A 21057-nucleotide genomic window follows, 5' to 3' on the forward strand; every position below is an offset into this window, starting at 1 on the left:
TAGTTTTCGAAAAGGCTTGTTCCGGTGAAATAATTTAAAGGAATTCCATTTAAAAAAAATCCTTATTTTTTGGTGACACTGAATTACAATCTATATTTTCAAAATTTTCAAAGTCTAAACAGTCGATCCAAATCATTTAACATAATGGATATATTAAAATGTGCTTGCAAATCAAATTTTACAAATTTTTTTACTATTTATTAAGTATTTTACAAAAATTGTTGATTATCAGATCATTGAATTTTTGTACCATCTTAATAAATAGTAAAAACATTCAAAAAATATATAAAATTTGATCTGCAAGCACATTTTAATATATTCATTATGTTAAACAATTTGGATCGACTTTTTGAATTTTGAAAATATAGAATTTAATTTGGTGTCACAAAAAAAATATAAGTCAATCTCTCCTCTCACACACACGTGTGTGTGGTGTTGTCAACAACACTAGAACGTACGCGTATATTGCTCCATCAATCGATCGATCAACATTGAGCGGTGCACATGCACCGAGGAGGGGGGAAATGCATCCGGCACTCGCCACAGTTGAAGCCTTCAGTGCGACAATCTTGGGCACAAATATTACTCGAAAATGCTGACATGCATATGTCTCCAGAGCATCTACATTGCAGATTTCTTAACAATTGCTAATCTGACTTGGTAAGAGCATCTACAATGGTAACTGTTTTAAAGTTGCTAATCTGATCTATCAATTGCTAACATAATTGCTGGGATGTATTACAATTGCTAAATTAGTAAATTTGTTTTATAAGAAAATATTTGTTTAATAACACTTGTCTAATTGATTGACTCAAAATCTTTCTTAGTATTCTCTCCAATAAAAAAGAAAGATAAGCTAATGTGGACATAAAAAATAATTTAATTTAATTGCACCAATGCAGCAGATTAATTTTTAAAATTTTCATAACCACTGTTTAACAATTAATTTCAATTGTTGGATTGGAGATGCTCTAAATTTTATTCTGATTGCTGAGAAAAACGAGGTAGCACAATTGGCTGAAAAAATATCCTAGGCTTGTAGTATCCAAAAATCGAGAGTTTAATTCCTCTTTACGACTTTGCAGCCTCTGCAAACGTTTTAAAAAAAAAAAGTTTTATTTTAATTGCTAAGATGTACGGTGATTTCTTAATTTGAAAATTTGCTTTAAAAGCAAACGCTTTCTAATTGCCAGGCTGCCAAAACAACTATTTCTATTCGCTCTCTCTTCCCCCCTAACTACAGAACCCAAGGAAAAGAAGAAAAACATGTTTTTTTTTTTTGAGAAATTTGTATATATCCCCATCAAAACTTCTCTTTTTAGATATATCCCCATCACAACTCTAAATTTAGTTATATCCCCATCAAAACTCAATTGTTTTATTTATATCCCCAATTTTTCATTTCACCTCTTCAAATTTAAGAAAAATTTTAATAAAATATTTAAAAGACTGTTTTGCCCTTCATCAAATTACAGTGCTAATTCCTTTCCTTTTTCTCTGTCGTTCTTTCCCTTTCCGCTAAAACTTCCTTTTTTTTCTTTTTTCCCGCCTTTCTACTCTTTGGTGTGACGCTCCTCCTCACAATTCTTCTTGCAGCACACTCCATCTATTCTTATTTACGGTATGAAAATTTTCTTTGTTTAAATTCTGATGTTAGGTAATGCATGAAGTTGTCAGCCAATTGGAATTTTATAAGCTGAGGGAGCACAATCCGAGAGAGAGAAGTTAATCGGCAAAGCAAAACAACCCACAAAACTCGGAGAAAAGCAAACTGGTAAAGCTCTGTACCGCTACTGGTACGTATAGGAGGGTACTATTACTGATACGTCAAGACCGGTACAGTCGGTACCGTTACTGGTATGTATAAGAGGCAACCAGGGATAGTGGGACAACAAGGAAATGGAAAATAGCAACTGTTACGGAGACAAGAAAAACCAAGTGGTACTGGTATGCTACTGGTAATTCTGACAGGGGGTTTATGGACTGCTGACAGTGGAACCGCCACCTACTACTCTACTGGCACAACCAAATCAGTACCGAACTGGTATTGATAATGCAAGCTGCAGTTAGGAGGAGGAGATAAGTCCAGGGATTTTTTGGAAAATTCCTAAGTCTCGGTTTACATACTGCCAACCTTTTTAAATAAAACTTTGGTTTTCTGTTTTTTTTTTCGGTTTTTATTGCTTTTTTATCCTTTATCACTTTTATTAGGCTCAGTTGTTTGAGCATTTTCATTTCTATTTATATTTGTTACAAAACTCTTGTAATCTTTTACCATTATTAATGGAATTAAATGCGAGCTTGATTCACAGCTTTGAGTTGGTTTTTTTCTTGTCACAGCTTTGAGTTGTTGTTTTTTTTTCTTTCTTTATCTTCTTCAACGCAATCTTTGACTTGGTCTTTTTTTTTGCAAGCTTAGTAATTGCTACAATCTCTGACTGAGATGAAATCGATAGTAGTGCTATATCTCCAGTAACGATAGTATCTAAAAGGTCTCCACATGGGATTTAAGCATGGTGTGAAGGAAGAGGTTAGCTGGAAAAAAGGAAAAAAAAATTAACGAGAAGGGAAAGACCGACAGAGAGAAAGGAATAAAATTAGTACTGTATTTGATGAAGGGCAAAACAGTATTTTGAATATTTTATTAATATATTTCTTATATTTGAAGAGGTGAAATGAAAAATTGGGGATATAAATAAAACTATTTAGTTTTGATGGGGATATAACTAAATTTAGAGTTGTGATGGGGATATATCTAAAAAGAGAAGTTTTGATTGGGATATATACAAATTTCTCTTTTTTTTTTCATGTTTTACTACAATTTGCTCCTTTGATCGTTTTTTCGTCTAACCGATCTCTCAGATTGATTCGTATTTTTATCCTCTACATTTTAAAATCTCAATTACTTGGGTTTTCTTTTATTTTATCTCCGACGAGAATTTCAGAACGTTTGGAGCTTTAATGGAGGTTTGAGAGAAAAATCGAACCTTTGAAATCATAAAAAAGGACCAAATCAATTAAAAGAAAGAATGAGATTTATGCTAATTAATAATCAGATGTTAGAGACATCTTCTTGCATTGTCGATGTCAGAGAAAGCTTTTGTTTAGAGGCATTTTAATTTCTATCACTTTGGTTCAGAGCGAGAGCTTCTCTCCTGACGACATAGAAGATTGTGAGATATAAAAGCAAATATTGATGCGATGAAATTTATGAAAGAACACAATCGACACCTTTTCAATGCTATAGCAATAAAGGAACAGTAGATTACGGCTTGAGAGGCAGAACAGAAAGTGGGTTTGGCGACAAAGAAGAATCTAAGGAAGCGTTGGCAGCAAGAAAGAAGAAAAAGAGGCTTAATTTTTAATTTTTGGCTGACGTGGCGTCAATTGCAAATAAAAGTAGGCATAATATATATTGAGATTTTGTCCCAGTTAAGGTGGTTAGAATTTGAAATTTTCTTTAGTATAAATCCAAGCAACAAAGCAATTTCTATTAATTATTTTCTATAATTTTCTTTTGCACTGAATTGGGGAAAAAGAGATCAGATATGGGCTTCTTTTTTACATCACATACATATTTTTTCTTTTCTTGTTTTCTATAGCATAGCAAATTTATATATTTATAATTTGAGACCACACACACACACACAAATGATCAAGTATAATTTTATTATTCTTTGAAAACGCCGGTACAGACAATAATATTTATAATAATGATAAAGACCCAAAAAAAATGCCAATATATATATAGTTGCATTCTAATCAATTATGCATGTTTCATGAGCAACGCTAGCTTGTAATAATAAAACAAGAAGAAGACAAAAAAAGGGGTAAAACCAGATGAAGCAAGGAGTAACAAAAGGAGAACAAATGTTGACAAGAGCCTCTGTGCACGCGCCATTTATGATTCAAGGATGCTATGTTAATTTATGAAATTTGCTTATATATGAAATTGTTTTTTATGAGGAATTAAGACGCCTTTTAATTTATGATTCGAGGATGCTATGTTAATTTATGTCGTACCTCTGAACCTCTGTATATATATTCTGGCATGGTAACTGGATAATGCTTTTTGGGTCTAAATGATGACTCTTCTATAAATAGTTGCTGCCTTACTGGTTATCCGGTTTAGTCCAGGAAAGCTAAAAAAGGAATGGCTGGTCTAATTTTGTGCAGTATCCTGGGCAATTTGGAAGCAACGCAATGAACTGATATTTCAAGGTCAGAGGCTGCCGGCAAGGATGCTGGCTGGGAGATGCACTCAGGAAGCGAGATTATGGCTCAAATTCTGCTAACCGTAGAGTGTGCTACGGTTTTGGTGTGACTTGTTTGTTTGTTGCATACATTCTGTCTTTTCATTTCTGTTGATTGCTTTTCTTTTATATGTTGCATACTTTCATTATTCTTGTTGCCTACGTGTAAAAACTTTATATTAATGTTCAACTTGTGCAAGGTTTCAAAAAAAAAGGATAAAGTAAATCTGTAAATCACCAAATAATTAATGTTCAATAAAATGAACACCCATAACCTATTGGTGAATTATAAATCTGATGTCAAGAACTAATGGTGTAGAAATATCAGCTGCCTCATTTTTGTCAAGAATGATGTAGAATCGGTTTAGTTATTTGATAATGTAAATTTTGCTAGAGGTCACTAAATTTTGTCTTTTGTGACAAATTTGTTGGTTAAATTTGATTTGTTTCAATTAAGTCACTGAACTTTTCATTTGTCTCAATTTAGTCGCTCAATAAATTTTCCATCTAAAATGTTAATGGAATATTTTTATTTCGTTAATATTTTGAACAGAATGAGCATATCCCGTTAGTATTTTGAACATAAAAGTTAGAGAGTGACTTAATTGAGACAAATACAAAGTTTAGTGATTTGATTGGAACAAATTAAACTTAAGTGACCAATTTGTGACAAAGGACAAAGTTTAGTGACCTCTAGCGAAATTTACCCTATTTAATCAAGAGTAAGACTTGGGTGTTATGGATAGCATAAGGACATCCGTGCTATGGTCTCAAAAACATATCGTATAAACTTCAAATTTTGATTTAAGTAGCTCAATAAACTTGTACAATACTAATTTTTACTATTTTTAGAATTTTTTACTATTCTTTATGATTTATGAAAGATGGCAAAAAATAGCCTAAAATATTGACAATTTTCTTTTATTTTTATGCCATCTTTCATAAATCATAAAAAATAGTAAATTTTTTTTAAAAAATAGTAAAAATTAGTAACTTACAAGCTTATTATATAACCAATTTATTGAACTACTTAAATCGAAGTTTGAAATTTATACGATATGTTTTTGAGGTCGTAGCACGGATGTCCTTATGCTATCCATAACACTTAAGTCTTACTCTTTAATCAAATTATTTATTAGGGAGAATTTTCAGTGTACTCATCTAAAATTCTAAAATAGTCAATTTATCCATAAAACAACTATAATATCCAATATCCTCATTAAAACTTAAAAATATTTCTTGTGTCCCCTTATATTTTAGTCTGGCAGGCATTACCACAGTACTGTGACTTTCATCGACGATTTTTACTACATAACTGTTAATGATTTTTATTTCTACTGACAGTTTTTACTACAAAATCGTCAGTAATTATATTATATTTAAATATAAATTATGATCAATTTGCAAATGTGATTAGCCATAAATATTAATTTAAAGTTATGAAAATACTGCAAATTAAAAAAAATATGAATTCTACGTATATACACATCTAAACTGAGTGCAACTATTTTGCTAATTAACTACAAAAGAAAAATACTATAAAAGAAAAAAAAAACTAAAAACGAGTACATATATTTATATTACTAGTATGTCATTTTGTAACATCTCAAGCTGTAACGACCTGTAAGATCCTCTCAATTATCCTAACTAGCCACTAAACGTTGTATATATAACTTAAGATTAACACTATTAAAACTTAAAAAGTATTTATTTGAAGCCATATATATTACCCAAAATTTCGCTCCTCTAACCATCTCAACTAACTTTCTATCTTTCAAAGGAATATAAGCATAAAGAATCCACAAATCTTGCCAACCTCTTTTAAGCAAGTTATCCTTAGTTAAAATTATATTTTTCTATCTATGTAAATAAATAATAAAAAAATTAAAAAAATATATAAAAGTTAGCCCACAAGTACATTTTGATATAAAGATTATATTTAAAAGTTTGAATCAACTGTTTGAACTTTATAAATAGAGATACAGATCTATCACACCGGTTGATCTATAATGTGCATATTGTCTTAGATTAAGGCACATCAGAGTTGTGTGCTTACAAATGACAGTTTTTGGGGGTGGATCCAATAAAGGCTAGGGGGGCAACTGGTTCTTTTGGATTTTGAATTTTAATAGAATCTATAGGTTCGGACTAACTTTGTCTCTTCTGAAATTTTAATTTATAATTAGGGTTAAATTTATAGTTAAAATTAAAATAATTTTATTGCATTCTGACTGGTAATTAAAATTAGAAGTTAGAGCAATATTTTTTTTTATCTAATACCTGTTTTTTTTTTTTTTTTTGCCTCTTTCTGACAAAAATTATGAATCCGTCCTTAATAGTTTTGTATCGCAGTAAGCGAAACAAGAAGAGTGAAAACTATCACAAGATAAACAAACAGTAATTTTATTTTGCTTTCAAGGATTAATTAAGAATTATTGTATCACAGGAGAGTGATTATATGGTAGATAAATAAGAAAGTGTGAGTGTGAGTGTAGGAGTGGATAAATTAAATTAAAATTTTGAAAGGTAATAAGAAATTGAGAACGTTCAAGGAGATATAAAATATTAATTATTATTTTTAAAAATAAACAAGGGTTAAATTTAATTGTTCTAATGTTATAAAAAAAACCAGTTTGATTTTAAATTTACAATTTCTTATAGCAAAAATATAACTTAACTATTATTTTTAAAATTAACTTTTTTTTTGAAATTTATTTGTAACTTATTTTATATATAATTTACAGTAAAATATTACAAATAGTATAGAATGACTTTCATTCGCAGTAGTTTTTATTTTTTATATATAATTAGCTTTTTTTCTCCATCCAGAATTTTTTCACAAAGAAAGATATTTGCATATCTAAACCAGTGTTGCAAATGACGGTATGCATTCGTTGGACGGAAATGGTACCGCCAAATAATTAATCGAAAATATATAATTGAGAATAGTCCGTCGATTAGTCGGAAAAATCCGTAACAATTTAATCACCGCCAACAACTAATCGGTCTATTAATCGATCTAAACAACTGTTTTTTACAACAATGATCTAACTTACCAGTTATAACATAATATTTTGAACCGTCCAAACAGAATTCTCACGAATATTAAAGGTCCAGTACATTCCACTTCAAACGGCGTTCTGATCGGACGGTTCAGATCTAAATAGAAACATTCTGTTACCTCAGACTCACACTCAAACTCTCAGAACTCGTTTTATAGGAGTGCGTATCCTCTGAGATATCTCATATTTTGCGTGAGCGACTTGTCCGGTGCCTATTCGGAGAGAGCGCTGGGGTCAGTATTATATAAGCTTTGAGATTCGTGTAGAACGCATTTTAACAGTTGACATTATCCGAAAAGTCGGGCAAAATATGAGATATCTCAGAGGATGCGAATTAAAACCGGGTAGTCTGAAATTTCCGGGTCGCGGACTTGGTTAGGAGAGTATCTTTGCGGAGCTTTTAATCTGGTCCGTTTGTTTTGATCGGACGGACCAGATCAGTGAGGCCCAAATTTTGAGATTTGATCTGATCCGTCCGATTAAAATGAACGGAGGATAGCGTTCCATTGAACCTACCCGTTTTCCAAAACCCTTGCTCAGCTCAGCCGTCCTAGGGTTTTTCTCTTCCTCCCTGCTCCTCTGTTCCAACATCCAAGGAGGTCTAACAAGCTTGTAAACTTCTCTCTCTTCCTCCACCATCTCCTCCATCACTTATCACTTTTTACTATTGAGTTCACACTTCGCGATGTCTCACGAGTCGAAATCAGATTACGAGGCGCTGAAGCAGCTGTTTCGACCGCATATTGAGTCGTTCAATTATTTTATCGATGAAGGCATGGAGAAGGCGGCCACCTCGGTTCGAGCAATTGAGATCAGTCAGAATAACACCAACCTTAGAAATATCCTTTCTTTTGCAATTTTGCATTCTCTTATGTTTTAACTTTCCAAAAAGAACACGAAATTTAATGGTGTCATGTGATAGCAGTTAGTTCAAATTCAATCCTTGAGCAAACCAGTCCGGCTAAAATCGTGAATTGTACTTAAAATTATCCCAGTATTTGCATTCTTCAACATTTGTTTTAGTGACTTCTCTTGATTAATTGCCTCCTTTCATATCCTTTTAGAATTGGTTCTTTTCATCGAAATAAAGAAACCGGTCTAAGAAATCCTAGTACTTCCGGTTATAATGTTATATTAATCAAATAACTCGACCACTGATAGCATTTTTTTTGTATTATTTTATATATTTATTTTCCTTGACATATGCCTGATACTTTATGTGGAGAAAGCCATTTTACAACCTCCTCTCAGGAAGGAACATCACAATGACTTCCGTTTGTATCCTAACGAGGTTTGAATCATATTTGGCTTATATCTTGCACAAGTTCTCATACTCTTTTTTAATTTTTGTTTTTCTTTATGTTGAATTTGCTTGTGAGCAGTGTAGAATAGCAAGGTCCACATATAGCGGCGACTTCAAGGGTGTGGTTGCTTTGCAATATGATGACAAAACTATTATAAGAGAAAATGTCAGTTTTGGCAGTATGCCAATAATGTTGAAGGTCAGATTACTTCTCCAATTGGAAAAAAAATGCATATTCCCAAGAAAGTCCTTTCCTCATCATTCATGATTCGTACTTTTGTCGACTTAATTTATCTCAAATTTGCGGTCTTACTATTATTTATTTGGCATTTTATGAGCTGAAGATATGATTAAATTCTTATACTTTATTTTTAGTCAAAACTGTGTAGCCTAAGAGATGCGAGTGCTAAGCAATTAGTTTCGCACAAGGAAGAGGCGACCGAAATGGGTGGGTAAGTATTACTATCCATAAATAGCTTGGTGGTATATGCTTATGTTAGTTCTCTTAATGGAACTTTTTGTGCAGCATTGGGCATTTGCATGGTTTAGCAATAAATAAACCCCCCACTCATTTATTATCAATTTCTATGTTACATTTTTGGTTTAATATCAGGTATTTCATTTGTGGTGGGTTGGAGAGACTTAGCCGGCTTTGTATAATACAAAAGCGTAACTATGTGAGTTGATTACTTCTTTGCAATACCACAGAAATTTTCATAATTTATTTATGCAATATATTTGTCATATTGTTTACTGCATCTGTTTCCAGCCAATGGGGATGGTGCGCAGTTCATTCCGTGGACGTGGACCCGGATTCACTGACAAAGCTGTTGTTATTAGGTGCATATTGTAATTATTTCATTGATCTGCTATGGAACAAATTTTTTGTTAGTTTGAGGGGCTTCCAAGTATAAAGCTAATTTGGGTGCTTTCTTTGGTTTGTCTTTTTAGATGTGTAAGAGATGATCTATCAGGTGTTACAGCTAAGTTGTACTACCTTCAAAATGGAAGTGCTAGACTTGGTTTCTGGTAATAATGCTCTAACTGATTTGCTTTAGAAAGTTCTGTTTGTTTTTGCTTTTTGACTGTCAAATGTTATATTTATTTGATATGTCAGTTTGTTTACATGCTTTTTTACCGTGCAGGATCGAAGGGAGAGAGTTCTTACTTCCTGTAGGGATTATTTTAAAGGTACTACCTATCGTAACTTTGAAATATTATGCAGTGATTACCATAATGACCTACTTGCTCTCCTATAGTTTTAGAGGAAACGAGTGAATATTTTTTCACTTAAATGTTGCAGTGCAAATAGAATCAAATAATACATCAATAGTAGGGGATCAGTAGATAAAATTATATCTAAATTAAGCTCTATTCACCCCAATGTAAATCTCAAGCTAGAAAAATAGAAAGATGTAAGATAAATAGCAGAAGGAACAAAAAGATCGCCTTATATTTGCACACTGTTACCCAAACGCAACTAAAGGTATTTTTTTTTCCAGGCTCTAATTGACACAAATGACCGCGAGATATACACAAGTCTGACTAGTTTTTATAGTGAGAAGTACAAGAATGAGAAGGGTGTTGTCGGTACACAATTGATTGGTGAAAGGGCTCAGATAATTCTCGATGAATCCAAAGATCACGAAATTTTCACTCGAGACCAGTGTTTGAAGCATATTGGTATTTCAATCGTATAATAGATTTTATTTGGTTCCTTGTATATTGGACCCAACATTTATGTAAAGTTGCATATGTTAGCTTTTCCTGAACCCGATAGTTCAGGAAAAATTTCTTACGGTAGAGGATTAGTTACAAGATTGGGATGTTTGCCTTGTTTGGGTTTAATTGGCAAAGCAGAGAAACCACAGTACTGTAGTTGCCTGACTTGGTACTTTTTTGAGAAGAGTACTGACTCAGTACATGGCTTTACTCGTAAATTTTTCTTGTTCACATACGTTGCATCTACATATACTCTCAAGTTAATTTTTTTTTTTCTGATTAATGTAGGGGAGTACTTTCAAGCTGCTATGCCCGGGTTTGAGAAAGACAGTTACGACGTTGTATGGGTTTATCTTTTGCTTTTGTGTTTCTCAATAGCCGGGTTTTATCAACAAATTGTTTAACTTGGCATGGATATCATGTTTGCTTACTAGTATTTTTTTTCCATACCTTTATAATTTGTAGGTGGCTGAAGCTGTTCTGAAGGATTATATCTTTGTGCATCTTACAAGTAACCATGACAAATTTAATCTACTCATGTTAGTTGCCTTTTGACTTATTTTTTCATTTTTTTCTTGGCTATTCCCAATATATTCGTACCATTTTCGAAGGTTGCTCTTCTCCATTTGCTTAAATTTTAAAAGAGACATGACAGAATGATTTAACCTTTTTCATAGATTCATGCTTCAGAAGTTGTATGCACTGGTAGATCAGACTGCTTCACCAGATAATGCTGATGCCTTGCAAAACCAGGAGGTCTTGATGCCCGGCCATCTCATAGCTGTTTATCTCAAGGTTACAGTTTACTTTTATCCTCAAGTTTTATATATCTACAGTCAACAGTAAAATATGTGGTTATATTGCCCTCTGCATGTCTTTAAGGTTTCTAGGTTGTGTAATATGCAGGAGAAAATTCAATCTTGGCTGAAAAACGTAAGATATTTACTTAATGCTGAGATGGAAAAGAGTGCAAGTTTTGATTTAGGGAATGGTAAGTTAATATTATATATGTTGTAAATACTTATTCAGAAGCCTAACATTTCCATTTTAATTGCTGTGGAATTTGTAGGATGTGTTTCAATTTCTTGTCAGTTATTAGTGTGTCGTTATATTTTCCTCTTTATCTTTCCAGAGGAGGGTTCAAATGCCTCCATCTTTTGTGCCTCCATTATACTTCCATTTTTTAAAAGTTCATAACTTTAAATTTGAAACTCAAACATCAAAATAAAACCATTAGAATTGATCTATATCATTTTCTCTTTGCACATATAAAAGATTTCGACAGTTCGTCTTTGTTTTCATTGGTACCAAGGCTTGCAAAAGTGCATTAGATATGGAAAATTCTAGACGTTGATTTTTCAACTTATTGATTCATATAAAAACAAAACCAAAAAGTGATAATTTTTTATGTGCATGTAAAGAAATTAATATAGATCACATCTAACGGTTTTATTTTGGCATACAAGTTTTAAAGTTTTTGTTATTAGAACATTAAAAAAGATAAGAGGCATGATGGATGCATAAAAAATGCAGGCATTTGAACCCTCCTTATCTTTCCATTATGATTTGCTCCTAAATTTTATATTGATTAATATATGGACCTCGTGTCCGGTTAGGAACTTTTTTGCTCTTATCTCCCTTTTGCATTTGTTTGTTTACAGTGAAGGAGGTGAGGAAGATTGTGTGTGCAAAATCTTCATCTGTAGGTAGAGCCATAGAAAGTATGATTAGGACCGGCAAATTGAATACTTTGTCAAGTCTCGACTTGCCTCAGGTATACTATTTCATTATAGTTTTTAAAACTGCCACATAATAGGGAAACAAATGCCAATCAAATTTGAAATAAATGGTCAATACCAATCACGTGGTAACATGATATAACCAGGATAATGTCCAGCAAGGACATTTCCTCTCAAAAATTTGCCTGACTGTATCAGTTCAAACCTGACTAGTTGAAACAGGGATTAGTGGATAACTTTATTCTTCAATTCTGTATAATCATTGTAAATGTACAGAAAGAAGGGATGACAGTCCAGGCCGAACGGCTCAATTATCATCGTTTCCTTTCACATTTCCGGGCGGTGCACAGAGGCACATCATTTACAAAAATGCGTGTAACCACAGTGAGAAAGCTGCTTCCTGAGTATGTGTTCCGTTGTTCTCTCTTTTACAGTTACATAATTTTTGAAAATTGTCTCGTTGGCTAAGTTCTGTAATGATTGCCTGTCTTTAGGTCATGGGGCTTTCTCTGCCCTGTTCACACACCAGATGGCACGCCTTGCGGTTTGCTAAATCATATGACTGCTGTCTGCTGTAACTCTCTCTATCTCTCTCTCTCTCTCTCTCTCTCCACACACACACACACACAAACACATGTTTGCACATATGGAGGTTCACACAGAACTGTTACATTCAATTTTAGAACTTCAATACTAGGCTCAGTAGTTAGTGAGATATTGGGTTTCTTTCCATGTAGTCACAGTTACCATATTTGCTAACACCCAGCAATCTTTGAGTTATATTCAGTTTTATAACATCAAAGCTAGGAATGAGACAACTGAGTAGACTTGGTAATTAGTGTGGTATTGAGGTTTCTTTCAAATTAGACTGTCAGTTACCAGATTTGCTAACATCCAACAGTCTTGAAGTTGTACTTATCGAATCCTCTGCAATTGATAACTGAAGTTTAGACTGCTGTATTGGAAAAGACACGTAGATGAACCAATAAACATAAAGATTTTCTTCTTTTTATGTAATAATAGGGTGATTTGGATAGCTTTTGCATGATTAAATTGTTGGTAATATAGTTTATAAACTTTTGTTATTAGCTGATAATCCCAATGGTTTGGTTTCAGGAACATAGATAAGCAGTTTTGGATAATAAATATGGTTTCTTTGTTTTACATCATTGCTTAATTCATTTTAGGACTGTCACAGGTGTATCGTCATTTTACAACTCTGATGGGAAGTTGAAGGATTTTGCGAGGACAAAAATTTCCGTTTTGACCCTTTTAGCCTCTCTCGGGATGACCCCAATAGCTCCTAAAATTGAGCGTGCGGGCCCCCCAGAGGTTCTTACTGTTCTCCTAGATGGCTGTGTTGTAGGCACCATATCCTCTCACTCAATAGAAAATGTTGTCCAGCATATAAGGAAATTGAAGCTCTCTGAATCTGTGGTTAGGATTTTTTGAAATTTTCTTATCCTTCCCGAGTCCAAATATATATATTTTGGTTCTGTTTTAATAATTTAATGAGACTTTACCAGTACTTAAAATGTGCAGGTTTAGTACTGGTTCGGGTATTTAATTGTACTATTGAATGTAAAATTGAAGCTTAGTTGGTTAGGTGAGTGTTTATGGAACAGGTTAACTGCACCACCAAGCATTCCTTGAGCTTAATTTGTTATTAATTGAAAAATAAGCATTGCATTACAGCGCAATACATCTACAAGTAAAAGAATGGTGCTCACCACATTTGTTTTTATCCTATTGTGGGTGTTCGGCAACACTTCCTTAAGACTCCTTAGACTTCCTTTAGAATCGTTAGAAGCTTAATCTGTCCGAACACCCACTCCTTAGTGAGATTTTACTTTTGCTCCTTTTGCCCAAATTCTCAAGCTTAAGCTTCTCTTGCCTCAATTCTTAAGGCACCATTTCTTTTAGATTAAGCCTCCTTAGCATATTTTTTGCCTCCTTAGCACCTTTTTCTTAATCCGATTCTACCGTACAAGTGCTCCTTAGCTCCACTTAAAATTTAATCCCCAATGTGATGCCGAACACCCTCATTAGGAAGAGAACAACATTTTGTCTTCTAAAGAATCAATAGTAAATCTGAAAATGAATTGTTATTTTATTCCTTAGCCTCTTGGGCTTATATAGGGCTTACAACTTACATCTGAGTCCCTATACTTCTCTATTATCCTTTTTACCAAAAGGACCCTATCAAAACTACATATAACAAAAATACACAATATCTCAACAGAATCAAAATCAATACTTTAGATGGAAATAAAACAAATATTGCAGTGATTGACTGCGTTGCTTAAAACCGATTGTTGTAGATTCCAGAGGATTTGGAAGTGGGCTATGTGCCTTTGAGCCTTGGTGGTGCCTACCCTGGCTTGTACTTGTTCACAAATCCATCGAGGTTTCTTCGCCCAGTGAAAAATATTTCCTTTTCTTCTGATGGGAGTAAAAATATTGAGCTTATTGCGCCATTTGAGCAGGTATGAATGTTCTTTGTCTTATGTGTTAGAATACTGTGAACCAGTTATGTACCAATTGTGCCATTTCTTGACTTGTTCCGGTACATGTCAACTGTACTAGACATGAAAAGGTAGAATTGCAAAAGAAAGGTATTCTATTTGAACCTTCAACTGAATGATATTCCTGTTTTCAAGTTTGTAATATGAATTTGTGTACTTCAACCAGAGTTTCATTGTTTGAAAAAAATATACTCAGGCCTTTATGGAGATAAGATGTCCAGATGGAGGAGATGGTGGGAGAAGAGAACCATTTCCAGCAACGCACGAAGAGATTCACCCGACTTCAATTCTAAGTGTGGTTGCCAATCTCACCCCTTGGTCTGATCACAATCAGTCTCCACGTAATATGTATCAGTGCCAGGTATATCAACCTGACCCAATAATTTGTTAGGCTTGAAAAAGATGGTTGGAGATAATTAAACTGACTTATTATTACGGCTTTAGTTTTGAGTTTTACAATCAATGCTTTGGTCCTGTAGATGGCGAAACAAACAATGGGCTTCTGTGCACAAGCGCTCAAACACCGGTCTGATATTAAGGCATATCATCTCCAGGTATGGTTTTTGTGGTCTTGGGGTTTTGTGAAATTTTGTCCAAGTTTACCTTTTTAAAAGCATGTATGTTGGGTCAGCATAAATTCACAATGGATTTAGCTTGGCAATCTTGAAAACTATCATAAATGAATTTTGGTTGAAAATTCGAGGGGGTGTATGGTATTATGCATATCACCGATCTCGAGTTTTAAAATCAACGCCCCCTCAAAAAAAATAGTAAAAGATCTTAAAAAAAAATCAACGCCCCCTCAAAAAAATAGTAAAAGATCTTAAAAAGATGTAAGTTCTGGTGTCCAAAAATATTTTGTCATGCATATTGAATTGAGCGGGCATGGATTTGGCTGGTTGAGTCTCAAACTCAGAGATTTGGAGCTATAGTACTGTTTGATTGGTGCTTTAAATAGTAGAATATACTCTTGAAAATTAGCAATCTGGATGTAATGTGCATCATACATATGTATTGTGCAAGAATACATGACCAGATTTGATATATGTTTGTCATTCATAAATGATATCAAGTCTCCAACAGCTTGTATTTATGAATTATCAAAAAATACTTGGATCCATAAATTGTGATAGGTAAGATATGTACAAACCCGACAACATATCTGTTACTTTTGTTGTAGTTTATAATTTTTCTCTTTCAAGATCGTTAAATTGGCCCATTGTCAAGTAATCCTGCACAAAAAGAACGTTTTCAACTGCTTAAGCTTTTCAGTTTGGAGTACCGTACTAGGAGTTTCATGCTTGTCAAAGTTCAATTTGTTAATTGGATAGCTCTCTCATATGATTTCTTATATTGTGATATTGGGAATCTTTTTGTTTAGACACCTCAAACTCCTATTGTGCGAACTGCTACCTATAGCAAGTATTGCATGGATGAATTCCCAAATGGAACGAATGCCATTGTGGCAGTGCTGGCATATACTGGGTGAGTTTTGAGTATTATAATCCAATTTATTCAGTAAGCGCACCGAGGTGCTAAGTCAGGAGCTGTAACTATTAATTTGGTTAACACATTGCAATATTTCTATTTCAGCTATGATATGGAGGATGCCATGATTTTGAACAAGTCATCAGTTGATCGTGGGTTGTGTCGCGGGCACATCTATCAGGTCTCTCAGCTTTTCACCTTTTTACTGTTTAGAGTTGTTATGTATTTATTTCTTTCCCATTGCGTAACCAGCAAGTAGGGGTGTCCAAATGGTCTGGTTTGTTAGGTTTTCAACCGAACTGAAATTTTTTGGTTTAAATAGATCAGTTCACTTGAATTTTTAAATTATATTGGTTTTAATGGATTGGTTTGGCATATACTTTTCAAAACCGACCAAACCGAACCGACCGAATTATATTGGTTCAAGTATGGTTTATATTTTGTTTGGTTCAATCATCGCTTTCTTTTATTTTGGTTTGGATATCTTAGAACATCTACATATTTTGTATGGAATTGAATAATGTGTGTAATGTTATCTTGATATTATTTCTATGAAATTACTAATGTATTGCTGTATGTATTGAGTCTTAGACTTTTTGAAATTTAATCTCTTATTCGGTTCAACCGAACAAACCAAAATTTAATTTGGTTTAAATAGTTCGGTTGTTATTCGGTTGGCCATTTTTATTCAGTTGGTTTGGTTGGATTTTTAAAACCGAAAGAAGTTTCGTTTGGGTATTTTACTTTGGTTTCAACCGAACCGACCGTTTGAACACCCCTACCATCAAGTTCAGTCAGACCTGATGGGTCGGTCTGACCTAGGTAAGTCCGGTTCAAACTCTCCTGAGCCCCAGATGAGCTGGGTCAGGTTTGGGTTTGATCGATCATGACTAGAAATGAAGCATTTTGTTGGAACTGCATGGTTGAAGTGTGTTTGTGTCGGGTCGGGACAGGATTATAATAGTGCAAAAGAAAAATGACCATCAAGCGCCAAGGGTTGATTAAGTCATTCCCTCGCTAAAGAAAGATACAGCCTTAAACACAACCTTGATCCAACTGGGAAATGGCACAATCATGCATATATAGCAACATTATGGTTCCAAACTTTTTTTTGTGGGTTGGGTTGGGTATGGTTGACCCATAGCCTGTGCTGTAAGCTCCCGGAAGGAGCATTATGACCTAGTGGAGGTTGGCTACGATCCGAGCCTAATAAATAATTTATAAAATATTTATGAGCTTACCAGAACTCAAACCAGACCTGCCTTGGCCAGTTGCCGCAATTGTCTAGCATATCAGGATAATGATAGTTCTCCTGGGATAAAGCACTGCTAAATGAATAAATAAACTAACAATAGTTAGCAGTACAGTCTGCCAGTGAGACTAGTTATATTTATTCACATCAATCCAATTGTTTGGCCTTTCAAATTGTAGTCTGCTAAGTATGCTAAGGAATAACGCTTGCTCCTTTTTGTAATCTCTTGTCTTTTTTCCTAGACCGACACAATTGATCTGGTGAAGAAAAATGAGAAAGGAAGAGACTTGAAAGGAATAGAAATATTTTCAAGGAGTATACTTGATAGAAATATGAACTCCTCTATCGGTTCTGATGGGCTTCCTTGCATTTCTCAGGTGATTATTTATCTTTGTCATTTACTTTAAATATTTGTCAAAATTTCCAAGTTTTTTTTTTAAAGTATGTACTTCCATATAGATTTTGACAATTTTTAATTGATGATTAACCCTTGAGAGCCGTTATATAGTACACTGTGCACATGTAGTGTCTTTCTTTTACTTATTTATACATTTTTTGATGGAGTTCGGCAATATTTAAACAGGCAATTAATCCTGGAGAGCCATTTTATAGCACGCACAACACACTGACTGGTGTTACAAAGCCAATTACGCTGAAGGGTACGGAGTCAATGATTATTGATTATGTTGCTCTTAACGGGACAAAAGCAAGAAATGCTCTTCAAATGGTACGCTAGGTCGTATAAATTGTGTTTATCTTTGTATTTCTCTTACACCTCACTCATAAGTTTTGTATTGAATGTAAGTATACAAGATGAACTGTATATTGTTGTGAATTTTAAAAAATCCTACTGATGTTGAGATAACTTCGTTGTTCTTTTCCCTTGACAGGTAAGTATTAGGGGCCGCAAGATCCGAAACCCGATAATAGGAGACAAGTTCAGTAGTAGGCATGGGCAGAAGGGTGTGTGCTCTCAGCTCTGGCCAGATGTTGATATGCCGTTTTCAGCTGTAACGGGTATGCGACCCGATCTCATTATAAACCCACATGCCTTCCCCTCTCGTATGACCATCGCCATGCTTTTAGAGTCTATTGCGGCCAAGGTAACAAAATTTTGTCAATCCTTTTATTTTGAAATTTTCATAGTCATCTCGAAATACTGTGCGCCTTTGAATTTAGAAGGTATATCTATAATTGCTACAAATGCCACTTGTTTCCTCTAAATTCTTCGACAAACTATTTCTCCTCTCTATCATTCATGTAGAGAGGCTATGCGGATGCGATGCATGTTGATATTTGGGAAGTAGGAAATATTTTTATGAAGCTGTATATTCTTGTTTATGAAGTTTATTATGGTTCATATCCATACAGGAAAGTTTCCTAAATATGGTAAGATGCATGCGTGTCATTTTTGTGGTTTTATTAGATGATATTTTGAGTTTTTGCTGGGTGCACATGAATTGCCTTTGAACCAGATATCAAACAAAATTGATTTACCCTTCTTTTGTTTCAAATAGCTCTTTTTTACTTTATATATATATATATTTCAAATTAAATTACGAAACACATTTCTCTATAATCCCATAGGGTGGTAGTCTGAATGGGAAGTTCATAGATGCAACTCCATTTTCTTCGTCAGTAAAGGAAGATGATGAAAACCAAGGTAAAAGGAAAAAATCAGGTTCTGTGGTTGATGAACTGGGCCCTCTTCTGACAGCTCATGGTTTTAACTACCATGGGACGGAGGTACTGTATAGTGGTGTGTTTGGTACAGAGATGACTTGTGAGATATTCATTGGGCCCGTTTATTATCAGCGTCTCCGCCACATGGTCTCAGACAAGTATCAGGTAAAAAAACTTTTGATGTTTCTTCTTTCTTTTTTGCCCAGAGAACGTGTCTTGTTGCATATTTAATCCACTGAACTATTGGAATTGATGAGCTTGTATGGGGTATTAGGGGCTTGCAACCATTCAACTAGAGTGAGGCTACGGTACTATGCATAGCACATATTGGTCTGTACTATGGATCAATATCTCAATTTTCAAAGTCCAAACAGTCGATCCTAACTGTTCAACATGATTTTCATATGAAACTGCATGTAGATTAAATTTTACATTTTTTTAGATTTGTTTTTACTATTTTTATAGATTGTTAGAAAAACACTTGATCTAAATATTCTATACCATTGAAAAATAATGATTTTCTACCTATCTAAAAGATAGTAAAAATATTCTGAAAAATATAAAATTTAGTATGAAAGTACATTTTTATACGGAGTTCGTGTTGAACTATTCAGATCGACTGTTTGGACTTTGAAAATGAAGTTATTGATCTATAGTACGGACCAATCTATGCTTTGCATAGTACCATTGCGTCACTCCTCTTTCAATGTGTTGTTTGGTTTCCATTGGTACAGACTCGATCCAAACTAAAAAATATTTTTCCAAGTTGCAATATCTTTGTCTAACAACTTGTTGCTGTTATCAAACAAATCCCATGGTCTGAGTTGTACATATAAAAACTTCAGGGCGCTATTTGCAAGATTGCTGTCAATGAATAGGAATCACATTTTATACTAACCAGGGACTAGACTGGCACAGAACTATCTTTCTAAATTTGCCAAACCTTAATTTCTCAATATTAATACTGGCACGTTCTTTACAACTCTAGGTTCGTTCTACTGGTGTTGTTGACCAAATTACAAGGCAACCAATTGGAGGGAGGAAACGGGGTGGTGGGATCCGTTTTGGTGAGATGGAACGCGACTCCCTTATTGCACATGGGGCCGCTTACCTCCTGCACGATCGGGTTCACTCATGCTCGGATTATCACATTGCCGAAGTGTGTTCATCTTGCGGGAGTGTTCTTACAACAACAACAATTCCCCCAAAAAAGGTGAGCAGAGAGAAGCTAGGCCTTCCGAAGATCAAAGAACAAAAGAATTTCATGTGTCTCTCGTGTAATTCTAGTAAGGGGATTGAGACGGTCGCCATGCCTTATGTTTATCGGTACCTGGCGGCTGAGCTTGCCGCTATGAATATAAAAATGGATTTGCGGTTAAGTAATAAGGGTAGGTCTTGAGTATTAGTGCGTGGGTGAGAGCAGCATTTTTGCACGTTTAATAGCGTGATATACATGTACTATTTAGATAGCATTATTTAATATATGTACTATTTAGATGGCATTATTTAGCTTGATTGTAGGTCGTTTTTGTTTTTCCAACACGCGTTTGATAGTACTTGGTGAAAATTTGATGTTCACATTCGTAAAAGAAGTGAAAATTTGAGCTGGAAATATTGTTATAGACAAATACAATGTTTCAAAATGAAGTTTTTAATGGAGAAAAATAAGTGGTATGTGAATTTATACCTGGCAAGGTACGTGGATAATACGTGTAAATGGTTATTTTAAACAAAATTTACAATCAATTTTTATAAAGAGAATATAATAGAATATTAGTACAATCTTAAGATTTATCAGATAATAAATATAATTTTATATGCTTAGTGAGGTACTGAGGTATATATTTTTGAAAATTAGTCTTTCCTCTATGTTGATTATTACTCGCGACACACACCCTTTCTACTTTCAGTAAGAGAATGGAATGTCATGATCAGTTGTACTAGACAGAACAACTAGACAGCGGTGGTAATTGTATTTGTAATTACCCTATATTGTATCACATATTCACATAGTACTGGTATGAATTGGT

The 21057-nt window shown here is 34.0% G+C and overlaps 1 protein-coding gene across 1 annotated transcript; it reads left to right on the forward strand.

Moving 5' to 3' along the window:
• Positions 1-7829: 7829 nt before the first annotated feature.
• On the forward strand, positions 7830-20594 carry NRPA2 (nuclear RNA polymerase A2). Its single transcript, XM_078306159.1, has 27 exons — positions 7830-8154; positions 8530-8606; positions 8698-8817; positions 8994-9070; positions 9232-9295; positions 9388-9458; positions 9570-9647; positions 9764-9809; positions 10121-10301; positions 10629-10681; positions 10806-10879; positions 11018-11135; positions 11247-11331; positions 12002-12114; positions 12356-12483; positions 12574-12653; positions 13278-13516; positions 14401-14565; positions 14801-14965; positions 15084-15158; positions 15986-16089; positions 16198-16273; positions 17587-17721; positions 17928-18071; positions 18235-18447; positions 18932-19192; positions 20016-20594. Exons 1-27 carry the CDS (start codon positions 8001-8003, stop codon positions 20424-20426), a joined length of 3507 nt encoding a protein of 1168 aa, XP_078162285.1. The 5' UTR covers positions 7830-8000; the 3' UTR covers positions 20427-20594.
• The last annotated feature ends 463 nt before the right edge of the window (positions 20595-21057 follow it).

This window comes from Carex rostrata, chromosome 7 (genome assembly GCF_964058835.1).
Source record: "Carex rostrata chromosome 7, lpCarRost1.2, whole genome shotgun sequence".
Taxonomy (NCBI): domain Eukaryota; kingdom Viridiplantae; phylum Streptophyta; class Magnoliopsida; order Poales; family Cyperaceae; genus Carex; species Carex rostrata.